The sequence below is a fragment of the Nicotiana sylvestris genome, chromosome 1, assembly GCF_000393655.2.
Source record: "Nicotiana sylvestris chromosome 1, ASM39365v2, whole genome shotgun sequence".
In the NCBI taxonomy this organism is placed as follows: domain Eukaryota; kingdom Viridiplantae; phylum Streptophyta; class Magnoliopsida; order Solanales; family Solanaceae; genus Nicotiana; species Nicotiana sylvestris.
The window spans coordinates 142,761,154-142,777,774 of NC_091057.1; the positions used below are offsets into that span (position 1 = coordinate 142,761,154).

General features: G+C 36.4%; 1 protein-coding gene across 1 annotated transcript; it reads right to left on the bottom strand.

Moving 5' to 3' along the window:
- Window positions 1-632: 632 nt before the first annotated feature.
- LOC138880423 (uncharacterized) lies at window positions 633-13,134 on the bottom strand. Its single transcript, XM_070160550.1, has 3 exons — window positions 12,779-13,134; window positions 12,366-12,697; window positions 633-796 (listed from the first exon to the last, which is right to left on the bottom strand). Exons 1-3 carry the CDS (start codon window positions 12,900-12,902, stop codon window positions 749-751), a joined length of 504 nt encoding a protein of 167 aa, XP_070016651.1. The 5' UTR covers window positions 12,903-13,134; the 3' UTR covers window positions 633-748.
- Between the last annotated feature and the right edge of the window lie 3,487 nt (window positions 13,135-16,621).

Genomic DNA, 16,621 nt, shown 5'->3' on the forward strand with positions numbered 1-16,621 from the left:
AGGTCTCCTGAAGACCCGGAATCACAATAGACATAGTTGGTGCTTGAACTGGTACAGTTGCTGGAGCCTGATCTGGAACTGGGGCAGCTGGTGGATTAACAGGTGATGCCCGTGCTACTCTACCTCTGCCACGCCCACGACTGCGTCCACGGCCTCTGGTGGCATCAGTGGGTGGCACTGGTGGTCGTCCACCTCGTCCAGTAGCACGAGTCCTCGCCATCTGCGAGAGAATAGAATAATAGAAATTTTTAGTGTTCGGATCAACAAAGTCGCATGACAAGAATTTCAAGAACATGAAGTTTTCCTAAAGGTTCTGCAGCCTCTCGAGGATAAATACAGACGTCTCTGTACCGATCCGCGAGACTCTACTAAACCGGCTCATAACTCGCGAGACTAATTAACCTAGGCTCTGATACCAACTTGTCACGACCCCAACCCCGGTCATGATGGCTCCCAACATACTGCTAGGCAAGCCCGACCATTCAACAACGTTATCCCAAATTCTTATTCAGATTATAGATAAATATCACAGAGAATTTACTAAGTCATTACATTTAAGTATATAATTAATAATAAAATCTGCGGAAGTTCAATAGTGAATAAAATCCGGTGTCACGAATATGAGCCTCTAATACAGAATATCCACCTATTACAAGTCTGTCTAGGAAAAATGCGGAATAAAAGATAGAGATAGAGGGGAGAGATCAAGGCTACGAACGCCATGCAGCTACCTCAATACTCCCGGATACTACTGCTCAGCTAACAAATCCTCACTGAGCTTGTGGTGTACCTGGATCTGCAAGCAAGGTGCAGGAAGTAATGTGAGTACTCCGACCCAGTGAGTAATAAACATAAATAAAGGCTGAGAATAAGAAATCGTGGAAAAATACAAAGTAAACTATGACTGGCAGTTTAGAACAACAATTAGTGAAGCAACAAGTCAATTAAATCAGAGTACCAATTATTGAGACAGGTATAACAGATAAAAACAAATGCATGAGTACAATGCAATGCATATGATGGTACACTCTATGCATGAGTGCAATGCAATGCATATGATGGTACTCTCTAGTACCCACTGCGGCATGCAGCCCGAGCCATCCATTTTATTTATCGTCGACGACGCTCACTGGGGGTGTGTACAGACTCCGGAGGGGCTCCTACAGCCCAAGCGCAATATAAAGCCATCTCGTGGCATCAAATCTAGGCCCTCGGCCTCATATCAATATCAGTATAATCACCCAGGCTCTCGGCCTCAATATCAATGTAATCAACCAGGCCCTCGGCCTCAATATCAATGTAATCACCAGGCTCTCGGCCTCAATATCAATATAACACTGCTTCGGCACGCAGCCCGATCCATGCTCTGTCCAGAAATCATCATAAGCCCCTTGGGCATTTGTAAAATAGTAGTTCTCAGCCCGAAATATCATTTAAAAATATCATTTAAGTTTTTAAATCTTAGAAAGATGGTTGAGTTTGCAAAATAGTATTTAAAACCTTGGACTGAGATCAAATGATATGCATGTATGCAAAAACAGTGATGTCAATCCCTGAAGGATTCAAATAATTGGCAAGAAGCCCAAATGTAACAATTAAATCCAAGTAAGGATGATTCTCAATTTAGTTCAAATAGAAAACACGGTAAAAATATCTCTCGGGACGAACCAAGTCACAATCCCCAATGGTGCTCTCCCCACGCCCGTTATCCGGCGTGCAAGTCACCTCAATAAAGCGTTACGATGTGAAATTCCGGGGTTTCAAACCCTCAGGACATCATTTACATCAACTACTCACCTCAAACCGGCTATTTCTTTAATTTGCGACGCCTTTGCCCCTAGAATTGGACTCCACGTGCGTCGAATCTTCCCAAAATCGCAACGAATATATCACATAATGCTAAAAAGACAATACCCAATCGAAAGCACTCGAAAAATATCAAAATTCACAAATTTGGCAAAACCCGAGCCCCGAGCCCAAGTCTCAAAAAATCCAAAAATTGACATCACCGGATTCCTTATCTCGCCACGAGTCTATACATATCAAATTTACCAAAATCGAAGTCTAAATGACCCCTCAAATCCAAATTTGAAATATTAAAACTCAAGCCCTAGTTCTTCCTCTTTCGCTAAATTTCCATGGATTCCAAGATCAATTTCACAATAAAAACGTGTTTTTAGTTCATAGGACTTACCTCCAATCACTTCTGTCGAAACCCCATTCAATCCCCGTCCAAAATCTCTCAAGGTTGCTCAAAAATGGAGGAAATGAGACTTGGATTGCGGGTGAAATGTTTATTAAACTCACTGCCCAGAATTTTTCGGAAGTACTGTTCACCCGCACGGTTACTGTTCATGCGCGTGGTCACTGTTCACCCGCGCGGTTATTGTTAACGCGCGGTTACTGTTCACACTGCTAAAAAATACAGCAGCAGCCAAAGAGATGGCAGCACTTTTCTTTTTACTAAAATGACTCTAACTCCATCATACGAACTCAGAATTCGATGATTCTTGTTCCTATGAGTAAAAAATAATGATACGAATATTGTCCTTCAATCGAAACTCAATTCGGAGCTCGTTTGCTCAATGCGATATCCATTTCGCTTGTTAAACAATTAACTCATGTTTCGTGTCAAAAACCCAATCGCGACTTGATAAAATTAGACCAAACTTTCCAGATCACTCTTATAATTCATTATTTAAATTCTGGAAATCTCGAAATAAAATTTCGATCTCTAGAACTAAAAATGGACCTTTGGATCATTACATGCTTATGCTCAAACAACAAAAATCTTCCAAAAACTCTTCCAAAACTTATCCGAGCCTCATGGGACTCCGACCAAACATGCCAACATAATTCATAACATTATTCAAACCTCTTCCAATCATCAAAACACCTCAAACAACATCAAATTACCCAAAACTCATCGAATTCAAGCCTAATTTTCTAAAAACTTCCGAAATACACTTTCGATCCAAAACCCAACCAAACCACGTCCGAATGACCTGAAATTTTGCACACATATCCCAAATCACCTAACGAAGCTATAGCAACTCTCGGATCAAAATCTCACCTATCAACCGAAATTCGCCAAAATACTAACTTCGCCAATTCAAGCCTAATTCTACACCGGACCTCCAAAATTACTTCCGATCATACTTCTAAGTCACAAATCATCCCCCGAAGCTAACCGAATCATCAGAATTCACATCCGCGCCCTCTAACTCATAAGTCAATATCAGGTTGACTTTTTCAACTTAAGCCTTCTTAAAAGAGACTAAGTGTCTTATTTCTTATCAAAACCACTCCAAACCAACTCGATCACATAAGATACGGATAATAAAGCATAAAGAAGCTGAGAATGGGGAAAAAAATAGAGCGGTAACCCATGAGACAACGGGCCGGGTCGTCACAAGAAATCATTAAACAGCCTTAATGCTTTATCCTTGGTACTGAACATTGTCTCATCACGAGAATGGACCAAAATTTTTGTTGAAAATGTTGAACCGTCATTAATGACTTGTTTAATCTCCTTGAACCTAGATCTTGGGATCTCCAGTCTTCTAGGTAGAGTTACCGCTACAATGACTTGTTCTCGGCCATAATCCCATTCCCCTCGATGACTTCTCAACTACCTCTCTAGTTAGGACTTTTGTAAGTGGATCCGACACATTATCACTTGACTTTACATAGTCAATCGTGATAATTCCTCTAGAGAGTAGTTGCCTAACGATTTTATGTCTTCGTCGTATATGACGAGATTTACCGTTATACATAACGCTCCCAGCCCTTCCAATTGCCGCTTGGCTATCGCAATGTATGCATATTGGTGCCAAGCTTTTGGGCCAAAATGGAATGTCTTTCAAGAAATTCTGGAGCCATTCAGCTTCTTCACCGGCTTTATCTAAGGCTATGAACTCAGCCTCCATTGTAGAGCGGGCAATACAAGTTTGTTTGGACGACTTTCAAGATACCTCTCCTCCACCAATAGTGAATACATATTCACTTATGGACTTCGAATCAATTGAACCGGTGACCTAATTTGCATCACAATATCCTTCAATCACTGCAGGATATTTACTGTAGTGCAAATCAAAGTTTTGGGTATGTTCTAAATATCCCAAAACTCGTTTCATTGCCATCCAATGAGATTGACCTGGATTGCTCGTGTATCGACTCAGTTTACTTATAGCACAAACTATATCTGTCGTGTACAATTCATGATGTACATTAAGCATCCCAACACACGAGTATAATCCAATTGTGATATGCTTTGGCCTTTGTTCTTTGCTAATGCAAGATTCACGTCAATTGGAGTCTTTGCAGCTTTAAACTCTAAGTGCTTGAATTTTTCAAGTACGGTCTTAATATAATGAGACTGTGACAATGCCAGACCTTGAGGAGTCTTTTGGAACTTAATTCCCAGAATTAAATCCGCAACTCCCAAGTCCTTCATATCAAACTTTCTAGTTAGCATACGCTTAGTCGCATTTATGTTGGCAATGTCATTACTCATTATCAACATATCATCCATATATAGGCAAATAATGACTATGTGATATGGGACATTTTTAATGTACACACATTTATCACATTCATTTATCTTAAAACCATTTGACAACATTGTTTGGTCAAATTTCGCATGCCATTGTTTGAGTGCTTGTTTTAGTCCGTAGAGGGACTTAACAAGTGTACGTACCTTCTTTTCATTACCTGGAACCACAAACCTTTCAGGTTGTTCCATGTAGATTTCTTCCTCCAGTTCTCCATTTAAGAAGGTTGTCTTTACGTCTATTTGATGAATTTCAAGACCATAAACTGCAGTTATAGCTACTAGCATTCGTATGGAAGTATTCTCGTCACTGGAGAATATGTATCAAATTACTCAAGAACTTCTCGTTGTCTATACCCTTTGACAATAAGTCTTGCCTTAAATTTATTAATAGTGCCATCATCTTTCATTTTTCTTTTAAAATTCATTTATAACCCAAAGGTTTATTTCCAAGAGGAAGATCAACCAATTCTCATGTATGATTGTTCAATATGGATTCTATTTCACTATTGACTGTCTCTTTCCAGAACAATGATTCCGAAGAAGATATAGCTTCTTTAAATGTTCGAGGCTCATTTTCCAATAAGAAAGTCACAAAATCTAGTCCAAACTAAGTAGAAGTTTTTTGACGTCTTGGATCCTCCTGATTAAATGTACTTTCTTTTGTTTCTTCAATCGACTCACATTCCTTTTTATATGGATATATATTTTTAAAGAACTCAGCATTATCTGATTCTATAATCGTATTATTATGAATGTCAGGATTTCTGATTTATGAACCAGAAATCGATATGCTTTACTATTGGTCGCATATCCTATGAAAACACAATCAACTATTTTCGGTCCTATTTTTACCCTTTTGGATTTAGGAACTTGTACTTTTGCCAAACACCCCCACACTTTCAAATAATTCAAGTTAGGCTTCCTTCCTTTCCATTTTTCATATGGAATAGATTGTGTTTTGCTATGGGGAACTCGATTTAGTATCCGGTTAGCCATACGAACGACTTCCTCTCACAAGTTCGGTGGCAAACCAGAACTTATCAACAATGCGTTCATCATCTCCTTTAATGAACGATTCTTTCTTTTCACAATCCCATTGGATTGGGGCGTGTAAGGGGCTGTTGTTTGATGAATAATTCCATATTCTAGACATATTTCTCCAAAAGGAGATTCATATTCACCATCCCTATCACTTCTTATCATTTTGACTTTCTTGTTAAGTTGTGTTTGAACTTCATTTTTATATTGCCTGAATGCGTCTATTGCTTCATCTTTACTATTAAGTAAGTAAACATAGCAATATCGAGTATTTTCGTCAATAAAAGTTATGAAATACTTCTTTCCACGGCGAGATGGTATTGACTTCATATCACAAATATCCATGTGAATTAAGGCTAAAGGATTTGAATTCCTTTCAACCGACTTATAAGGATGTTTAACATACTTAGATTCCACACATATTTGACATTTTGATTTTTCGCATCCAAACTTAGGCAATACTTCCATGTTAATTATTTTTCGCAAGGTTTTATAATTGACATGACCTAAATGTACATGCCATAAATCATTTGACTCAAGTAAGTAAGAAGAAGCTGGAGTTTTATTATTATTTTTGACAACTATTACATTCAGCTTGAAAAGGCCCTCAGTAAGGTAACTTTTTCCTACAAATATTTCATTCTTACTTATCACCACCTTGTCGGATACAAAAACGCACTTGAAACCGTGCTTTACAAGACGTCCAGTAGAGACTAAGTTCTTCCTAATTTCGGGAACATGAAGGATGTTGTTCAAAGTCATGACCTTGCCAGAAGTCATCTTGAAAAATATCTTCCCATATCCTTCAATTTTTGCTGTAGCAGCATTTCCCGTAGAAAGCGTCTTTTCGAGTCCAGCAGAAGCATATGTAGAAAATGCTTGCTTCCCTTACAGCACAAACATGGCGAGTATCTCCAGAATCAATCCACCACTCCTTAGGATTTCCTACCATGTTGCATTCAGAAAGCATAACACACAAGTCATCAATATCTTCGTGCTTTTCAACCATATTTGCTTGACCCTTCTTCTTGTCTTTCTTTGGAGCACGACATTCTACAGATCTGTGTCCAGCTTTTCCATAGTTGTAGCAATTTCCATTGAACCGCTTCTTGCTTGGGTTATTTCTTGGCCCAGAAGCTTGCTTCCTCTTTCTCTTAATTTGAGAAGTAGCCTCAACAATATTTTCTCCCATTATTGTTGAGTTTCCATGACCTTTCTTTTCAGCTGCTTTGTTGTCCTCTTCGATTCTCAACTGAACAATGAGATTTTCAAGGGACAACTCCTTTCGTTTTCCTTAAGGAATTTAATCCTCTCCTAGTACCCAAGGTTATGGATTATTTTCTCCCAGGATAGAACGAATTACATACTGGTGTAACGGTACTTCAAACCCCAGTGTTTCAGTGAACACAAAGTTCGGTAGCAAATCACACTTACAGTTGCTTTGTTTGTAGTTTAAAACAATGCAGAACAAAGGAGGAGATCTCAGAAGTCGAATGTAAATTCTGAGAGGAAGGAATGTAATGTATAGCCAAACTTTGAGTGTAAACTGAAGAGGAAATCAGTAGCTTCACTTTCGATTTCTGTCTGTGTGTCTTCAACAAGCTGCTTGCACCATCTATTTATAGTGCAGTCAGCTGCTAAACACGGACCCGCTGCCACTTATTTAGTGGAGCACTTGGCCATGATGGGCGGAGCACCAGGCTGCTAATTAATGGAGCAATCACTTGCTATTATGGAGCAAACATTTGGCCATGGTGGGAGACGTATTAGGCTGCTGGAACAAATCCACGGATTGGAACATATCCGTTACAAATACGGATAATATTACGTTAATATTTACTATTAACAAATAAATTTGGTCCAAAAAATTAATCAATCATTCGATCATTTGACCAAATCCGAATCCGAATCCGAAGCCGAAGCCGTAGCCGAAGCCGTAGCCGAAGCCGAGACGAGCGAGTGACGACGACGACGACGTGAGACTTGCCTTCTTCTTAACTCTTTAAGAGCTACAAGAAGAGCAATTATATATATACCCACCAAAATCCTTTTCCTCTTCCAATATGGGACAATGTTTCAAGAGAGGAAAACTTAAAATTTTACTCAAAAATTTCATTTTCCCTCCATTTCCCATTCACCCTCTTTTTAAGACTTTTCCATCTTAAAATTACATGCCATAAATCATTTGACTCAAGTAAGTAAGAAGAAGCTGAAGTTTTATTATTATTTTCGACAACTATTACATTCAGCTTGAAGAGGTCCTCAGTAAGGTAACATTTTCCTACAAACATTTCATTATTACTTATCACCACCTTGTCGGATACAAAAACGCACTTGAAACCGTGCTTTACAATAAGTCCAGTAGAGACTAAGTTCTTCCTAATTTTGTGAACATGAAGGACGTGGTTCAAATTCATGAGCTTGCTAGAAGTCATCTTGAGAAATATCTTCTCATATCCTTCAATTTTTGCTGTAGCAGCATTTCCCATAGAAAACGTCTCTTCTGGTCCAGCAGAAGCATATGTAGAAAATGCTTCCCTCCCAGCACAAATATGGCGAGTGGCTCTAGAATCAATCCACCGCTCCTTAGGATTTCCTACCAGGTTGCATTCAGAAAGCATAGCACACAAGTCATCAATATCTTCGTGCTTTTCAACCATATTTGCTTGACCCTTCTTCTTGTCTTTCTTTGGAGCACGACATTCTACAGATCTGTGTCCAGCTTTTCCATAATTGTAGCAATTTCCATTGAACCGCTTCTTGGTTGGGTTATTTCTTGCCCAGAAGCTTGCTTCCTCTTTCTCTTAATTTGAGAAGTAGCCTCAACAATATTTGCTGCCATTATTGTTGAGTTTCTACGACCTTTCTTTTCAGCTGCTCTGTTGTCCTCTTCGATTCTCAACCGAACAATGAGATCTTCAAGGGACATCTCCTTTCATTTGTATTTCAAGTAGTTTTTGAAATCCTTCCACAAAGGAGGCAGCTTCTCAATAATTGCTGCAACTTGGAATGCTTCACTGATGACAAGACCTTCAATGAAAATTCCGTTAGTAAAAATACTAAAAATTTTACTTTCAACATCAGTATTCATTATATATATACCTTCAGCAAGTAGATCATGAATAATCACTTGCAATTCCTGGACCTGGGTAATAATAGATTTGTTATCTACCATTTTGTAGTCCAATAATTTTGCGGCAACAAATTTCTTCATCCCGGCATCTTCAATTTTGTATTTTCTTTCAAGCGCAATCCACAATTCTTTTGACATCTCCACATTAATGTAGACGTTATACAGATTATCCTCCAGTCCGCTAAGAATATAATTCTTGCACAAAAAGTCAAAATGCTTCCACGCCTCAATCACGAGAAAGCGTTCGTTCTCTGGAGTTTCATCGGGCAGATCAGAAACATCTTCTTTGATGAACTTTTGTAGACATAACGTAGTCAAGTAGAAGAACATTTTATGCTGCCAGCGCTTGAAATCAATCCTGGAATATTTTTCGGGTTTTTCTGCCGGTGCCAACGCCGGTGTTTGGCTTGTCGATGCGTTGGCAGTCATCATCGGAACAACTCGGTTTCCGTTGTCATTTGCCATTTTTTCTATGAAAGAATGACACAAACAAAACGTTTAATAAACGTTTAAATTTGGAGTAAAAAAATCACGTAGATTTTAATCTCCAACAAACTATCACGAAGGCTTTAATCTCCAAAACGGGAGTAGACGAAACCACAAAGGTTTTAGTCTTCAGAACTGTAAGTTCTCTAGCAAAACGCCACGAAGGCTTTAATCTCCAAAAACGGGAGTAGACAAAACCACAAAGGTTTTAGTCTCCAGAGCAGTAAATATACCACAAATACAGAAATAAAGATATTAAATTCCTTAAGCTTGTTGGTTGCTATCTTCTTACTTGCTGTATTTGTAAATAATAATTCTGAATAAAAGAATGTTAGCGTATAAACGTAAATATAAATGAAACAGTAATTAATTCGAGCCCACTGAATTCACAGTGTTTTCTTAAGGAATTTAATCCCCTCCTAGTACCCAAGGTTATGGATTATTTCCTCCCAGGATAAGCAAATTACACACTGGTGTAGCGGTACTTCAAACCCCAGTGTTTTAGCGAACACAAAGTTCGACAGCAAATCACACTTACGGTTGCTTTATTTGTAGTTTAAAACAATGCAGAATAAAAGAGGAGAACTCAGAAGTCGAATGTAAATTCTGAGAGGAAGGATTGTAATGTATAGCCAAACTTTGGGTGTAAACTAAAGAGGAAATCAGTAGCTTCACTTTTGATTTCTGTCTGTGTGTCTTCAACAAGCTGCTTGCACCATCTATTTATAGTGCAGTCAGCTGCTAAACACGGACCCGCTGCCACTCATTTAGTGGAGCACTTGGCCATGGTGGGCGGAGCACCAGGTTGCTAATTAATGGAGCAATCACTTGCTATTATGGAGCAAGCATTTGGCTATGGTGGGAGACGCACTAAGCTGCTGGAACAAATTAACGGATTGGAACATATCTGTTACAAACACGGATAATATTACGTTAATATTTATTATTAACAAATAAATTTGGTCCAAAAAGCCGAAACAGTAGTCATAGCCGATCCGAGCGACAGCGACGACGGTGCGAGGCTTGCCTTCTTCTTAACTCTTTAAGAGCTACAAGAAGAGCAATTGTATATATACCCACCAAAATACTTTTCCTCTTCCAATATGGGACAATGTTTCAAGAGAAGGAAACTTAAAATTTTACTCAAAAATTTTATTTTCCCTCCATTTCCATTCACCCTCTTTTTAAGACTTTTCCATCTTAAAATCCTCAACACAATGTATCAAATACAATAATCCTTGTTCGCTGGAAAAGGCTCACAAAACCAGTCACTTTATCTAAGTAACCAAATAGGACACCAACATCCCCAACATAATCAGAAAGAATCTCCACAACTACGTAGTTGTACTTCCTATGGTTCTTTGGATCCGAGCTCCAACAAATATCCCAATCCTTGAAAAGTGCCCACGCTTCCCCTTTCCTAGGATATACAACGTACAAACCTCTCTTGCCCTTTTCGCACTGAACTTGATGAGAAAATGTAAGTTGAACAGAGGTGGAATCAGTACACCCATGTTTAAAGTTTCCACAGGCAACAGGCAACTCTGCCCTGACCCAAGCTCTGTCTTCTTGATCTTCTGGTTGAGGCTCGAGCCAAGAACGCGGAACCAAAATGTGGTTTATTTTTACTCAAAATACTCAAATAAGTGTAAAAAAAAAGTTACTAAACTATATATAACGCCACTAATAGTGGCGCTATACAGTAACGTTAACTGTACCGTTACTGTATAGCGCCACTATTAGTGGCGTTATACTGACAAACCTTACATAGCGCCATTAATAGTGGCGCTATATGCCTTATCATTAATAATGAGTAAATATAAAATTTATGTGTGTTTTTTATAATTTAAATTCATATTTTTTAACAACTTAATTGTAAAAATTATATATATACTTATGGGTTTCGTGCTAGATTTTCTGAGGCCCAGTGGTACCAAACTATCATTAATAATTTTATGTTTTTTTAATAATTTTTATTCATATTTATTTAATAACTAAATTGTAAAAATAATATATATATATATATATATATATATATATATATATATTTTATAATTATGGGTTTCGTGCTAGATTTTCTGAGGCCCAGTAGTACCAAACTATCATTAATAATTTTATGTTTTTTTAATAATTTTTATTCATATTTATTTAATAACTAAATTGTAAAAATAATATATATTTTATGTGCTAGATTTTCTGAGGCCCAGTAGTACTAAATTATCATTAATAATTTTATGTTTTTTTATAATTTTTATTCATATTTTTTAATAAATTAATTGTAAGAATTATATATATAATTATGGGTTTCGTGCTAGAATATAAGATAATTAAACAATTACTACACAATACTACGCTACAAGGCTCTACATTTTACTACGCTAAAAGGGTCTACGTTTTACTACGCTAAAAAGGTCTACGTTTTACTACGCTAAAAAATAATCTAAACTAAACGGCATAAAAACACATAAATATAAACTAAACGGCATAAAAACACATAAATATACATGAGGATATTAACAAACACATTTTTTAGACTAATTTACATATTTTTATACAACACTAAAATTAAATCCGGATAAAATTTAACATGCTAGTTTCGGAAAAAATAAACACAAACCGAAATAGAACACATACAAATCAAGTAATATGCATTGTTATAAAAGTTCCAACTTAAAATAAATCGAAATACCTCGATTTAGAATTTTCGAAATGTAGATAGATCGAAATTTTGACTCCGAAAGAGTGAATCCACAATAATACAAAGCTCTACTCGACAGTGGGACCACAAATATTAAACTTTTATGTGACGGGGGGACCCAATTTTTTTTTTTTTTTTTTTTTAAAAAAATGGGGGCAGAATCGGTGGTGGTGGGGACCAGAAATGAAAATGAGGGAGATGGAACGAAGAAGAAGAAGATGGAGGATTTGTATTAAGGGGTATAGCGCCACTATTAATGGCGCTATATGTTCAGGTAATAAGGCATATAGCGCCACTATTAATGGCGCTATGTAAGGTTTGTCAGTATAACGCCACTATTAGTGGCGTTATATATAGTTTGGTAACTTTTTTTTACACTTATTTGAGTATTTTGAGTAAAATAAACCACATTTTGGTTCCGCACTGAAAATCACATTAAATTCGGGAATGGATACCTTCCTAATGTGGACATAGAATCTTGGCATAACATCATCCGTATCGTAGCAAGCCCAGATTTGGTCAATTGCAAAGCAATTATCTGCTTTATGCTTGTCAAAATCACTGATGAATTGAGGATCAGGATAATCATACACCTTTGCAGGATTACTATCAGAAATTGCTTTTCCAATAAGTTCAACCTTTGCCGGGCCACATGAGGGCAGTCTAGAATAAAGCTCCTTTTCCAAACTTGATGCATAAACATGAGCAAAATCATCATTAAATTGTAACAGGGTATCAACACCTTCTTGGTCCCTCAGCCGTATCAATTCTGACCTATCAAACTTCACTGTAAAATGCAAGATCTTATCTGAAGGATCAATGCCTAATCGGTCAAAAACTACATTCACAAAATCATTGTACTTTATACCTGTCTTCATAATAATCTGATCAGTAATACCTCCCATATACAAAATGGATCCATTTCGTAGCACCTTATTCTTTCTTCCCCAATGACAGTAACAAAGCAACGTTTTATCTTCAGTTCCCATCATGAATTAGTATACATAACCACAGAAACCGTAGCAATCTTCAAAACTTTTTTTTTCCTGAGAAGGGTAACAATTTGGAAAACTAAAACCTGATCAAGAAATAAAATGAATTTAAAGTGAGTTACTTATCGAGGCACATACATACATCCCGGTGCATTAAGCTCCCGCTATGCGCGGGGTCCGGGGAAGGACCAGACTATAAGAGTCTGTTGTACGCAGCCTTACTCTGCATTTCTGTAAGAGGCTGTTTCCACGGCTCGAACCGTAACCTCCTGGTCACATGACAACAACTTTACTTATCAAGGGTAAATATACTAAAATAATAGTAATCCATAAGAAGGACACAAATGCATGAGCACTGACCAAGCGTCTTGAAATAAAAGATTATAAGAATTTTTTCCTTTAAGTAAAACATCTCAAGGTTTAAACAACCAAATTCTAAATACATGATAGGAATAAAAAACAAGCAAGTCGATAAATTTTTTGGCTGTAGGAAGAAAAAGCATAATCTAAAAGTATGTCAGCAAAAAAAGTAAACCTACTTTTGAAGGTTATCTCAAGCAGAATATCCCCGTCATATCAATATGAAAGATAGAATTGAACATATGACTACTGTATAAGACGAAGGATTTCATCCACGGGGGAGGAGCATTAACTACGGTTCGACCAACCCAGCAACTTTTGCTTAAAGTCATTATTTGTATCAGAAAATTTATAAAATATATATAAATATTTAATTGCAAAGTTAGTAGATAAAATAAGTTATGAGTTCAGTCACAAATTCAAAATCCATAAACTTCAAATTCTAACCCCACCTCTGATTTCATCAAATCCAATAGGGCGTCAAAACGGAATCCCAAACAAATCAAAAAAGTTTCAACATTCTATCTAAGCTTTGACCAATCAGAATTTTCAAAATAGGCTCAAACAATAAGTTTATCACACGTCAAATTTTAAGGTAAAGTTAGCTAATTTTTGTTTGTTAAACATGAAATTAGCATAGAAAACAAGCATGTTAAACCTTCTAGAATTCCAGTAAATGTAAAAGGATAAAAAGGAAATCCTAGGAAAGGAAAAATTTTCAAACTTGAACAACAACAACAACCCAATAAAATTTCACTAGTGGAATCTGGGGAGGATACCCTTACCCGAGGTAGTGGAGAGGCTGTTCTGAAAGACCCTCGGCTGGAGAAGACGAAAAGAAATAATATACCAGTACCATAACAGAAACCAACGGAAAAATTCCAAACTTGAAGCAAGGACTATAAGCGCCAAAAATGTTTTTTTTTTTTTGCCAAAAGCATTTTTGGCCAAAACTTAAAGTGATTAGTCAAGCTTTTGAAAAGAAAAAAAAAATATTTTTGAAAAAAGATCATGTTAAAAGTAGCAAAAACCAACTACGACGACAGAGAATGGGCTAAAAAAATGGATACATTAAGATTCAATGTGACGTTACATTAAAGGGAAATATTATTCTAAATTCCTAGCTAGCTGTCAAATCAGTCTCTATGGTTTCTGAAAGGCTAAGTAAGATTGAATTTCGTCTTTTTAGTGGTTTCATTTTTCCAAGTTGGTTTGCTCCAATATGGAGATGGACCTACACTAGTGAAGAGACTTTTTTACTGCTTATATTATACCCCCAAAATTCAACATCCATTTCAAAAGGACCCACCCTTTGATATAGCAGAGGGCCAAAACTAATACTGTAACATAACGATCAGCCGAAATGTTAGAACTTAGAAGCTATACATCCAATTATCACACAACTAGCTCCAGATAAAACATAGATAGACAGATGATCTTAGTGGATCTGTTGAACAATTAAATTGTCACTGCAACGAACATTTGCAATACAACTAAGCTAAGAAAAGTATATTTGATCACCAGAGTGTGAGATTGAATTTAAGTACCAAACAGGTTATAAGCTTCCTTTTGGCCAAAAGTTTTTTTTTGCCAAAAGCATTTTTAGCAAAAAATTAAGGTGTTTGACCAAGTTTTTTGAAGAAAAAAAAGTGTTTTTGAGGAGAAACAGAAAAAGTAGTTTCTCTCCAAAATCACTTTTTTGAGAAGCACTTTTAAAAAAAATAAACTTAGAAGCAGTTTTTTAAAGCTTGGCCAAACACTAATTGTTGCTCAGAAGTGCTTTTCAAACTAATGAGCCAAACACAAATTATTTCTCACCAAAAGTACTTTTAAGAAAAGCACTTTTGAAAAAAATACTTCTCAAAATAAACTGATTTTTGCAGGTTGGCCAAACGGGCTATAAATCTTTCTAAGTAAAGTTCAAACAACTTTTCTCCGCACAAAATTTGCAAGAGAAAGAAAGAGAGCTGGTTTTGAGTACCAAGCTTCACCCTTTTAGCTTTCTAATTCAGTACTTCAAAATAATCTCATTGTACTAGTAGAGAATGGAGCAAGGAAAAAAGGTTACCTCAGCTGCAGACTGCAGAGTGCTGATAATTAAATTTTAACCAGAGCAGGTTTTTCTACCCCTTTTCTTTGTTATGTGAAAGAAGATTTAAATCGTTTTTTCAAATACTTATTTTACAAAAAATAATTTATTGGGGTTTTCTACTAATCTTTTTCATCAGTTTTCGTTTTAGGTAATAGTCTCATTTTGCATTGATTAAACTGTCAGAGCCAGTGAAGCATATACAGTAAATTTTACTTTTAACAGTTTCTTGGAAAGGCAAAACATTGTTGAAAGCGGAAGACATAGAGACTAATGCAAAAATAGGACCGTGGACAAGTTTGGTTACACGTACTATTAGGAGAAATAATCCCCGTATATAATTTGTATAAATCTGTATTAGTTATACTTGGATAAACATTCGAATTGACAAAACTGCCCTTCAGAATAGACACCTATTGATTAATGAAACATGATTTTATTTACACTTGTACTCTTCGAAAAGTATTATATTTGTCTTTCGTTATACTTTTTTGATATATTTATCCTTAACCGTTTTATTTTTAGATAAAACTACATCATATATCACTTGACTCATCCGAAAATAGCTCACATTTGAAGCCCTAACCTGGTTTAGCCCAGGTTGTATATATTTTGAAATTTTATTTTCACCCGGTAGACCACAAATATTATTAACGGTATTTTAGTTTTCTTTTTAAATTTTTCTCTCTCTGTTCTTCTCACGCTTTTTTCACAGAAGTACGAAGGCAACCGTCCTCCATTGTTGCGTCTCAAGTGATTTTTCGAGCTTTCACTCTTATTTTCAGGTAATTTTCATTTCCTTTTATGCTTTTACCACTGTTTTGGTTTTAAATTTTGTTTTATTTTAATTTTTTGGCTTTTCTGATTTTGAATATTTTTTTACAATGTTGTTGTATTTTCCATTCGATTTTGTGTTCCTTCTATTTTCGTTCTGGCCTAAATTTGGTGTTTCAGTTTGCATGCTTTATTATTTCGACTTTTAGAGTAGAATTTATTTTTGAGTTTTGTTACAATTTAGGAAAATTGGCCTATGCTTTGTGTTCATGGCCTTTGTTTTTGGATTGATTTTTGTGTTTTTCTTCACTTGTCTTCACTTTTGTTAAAGCTTTGTTTGTTTTATTGTAGAAAATACGTTCGAAAATATCTACTTTTAAAAGTCGTATGAAGGTTGCTGGAAAAGGTGTTAAGCTCGATTTTGCGAAAACATCGAGGGACTTGCCCTCAATCCCTGATTCTGAAGCGAATGGGCATGTCCAGGCCCCCGATGATG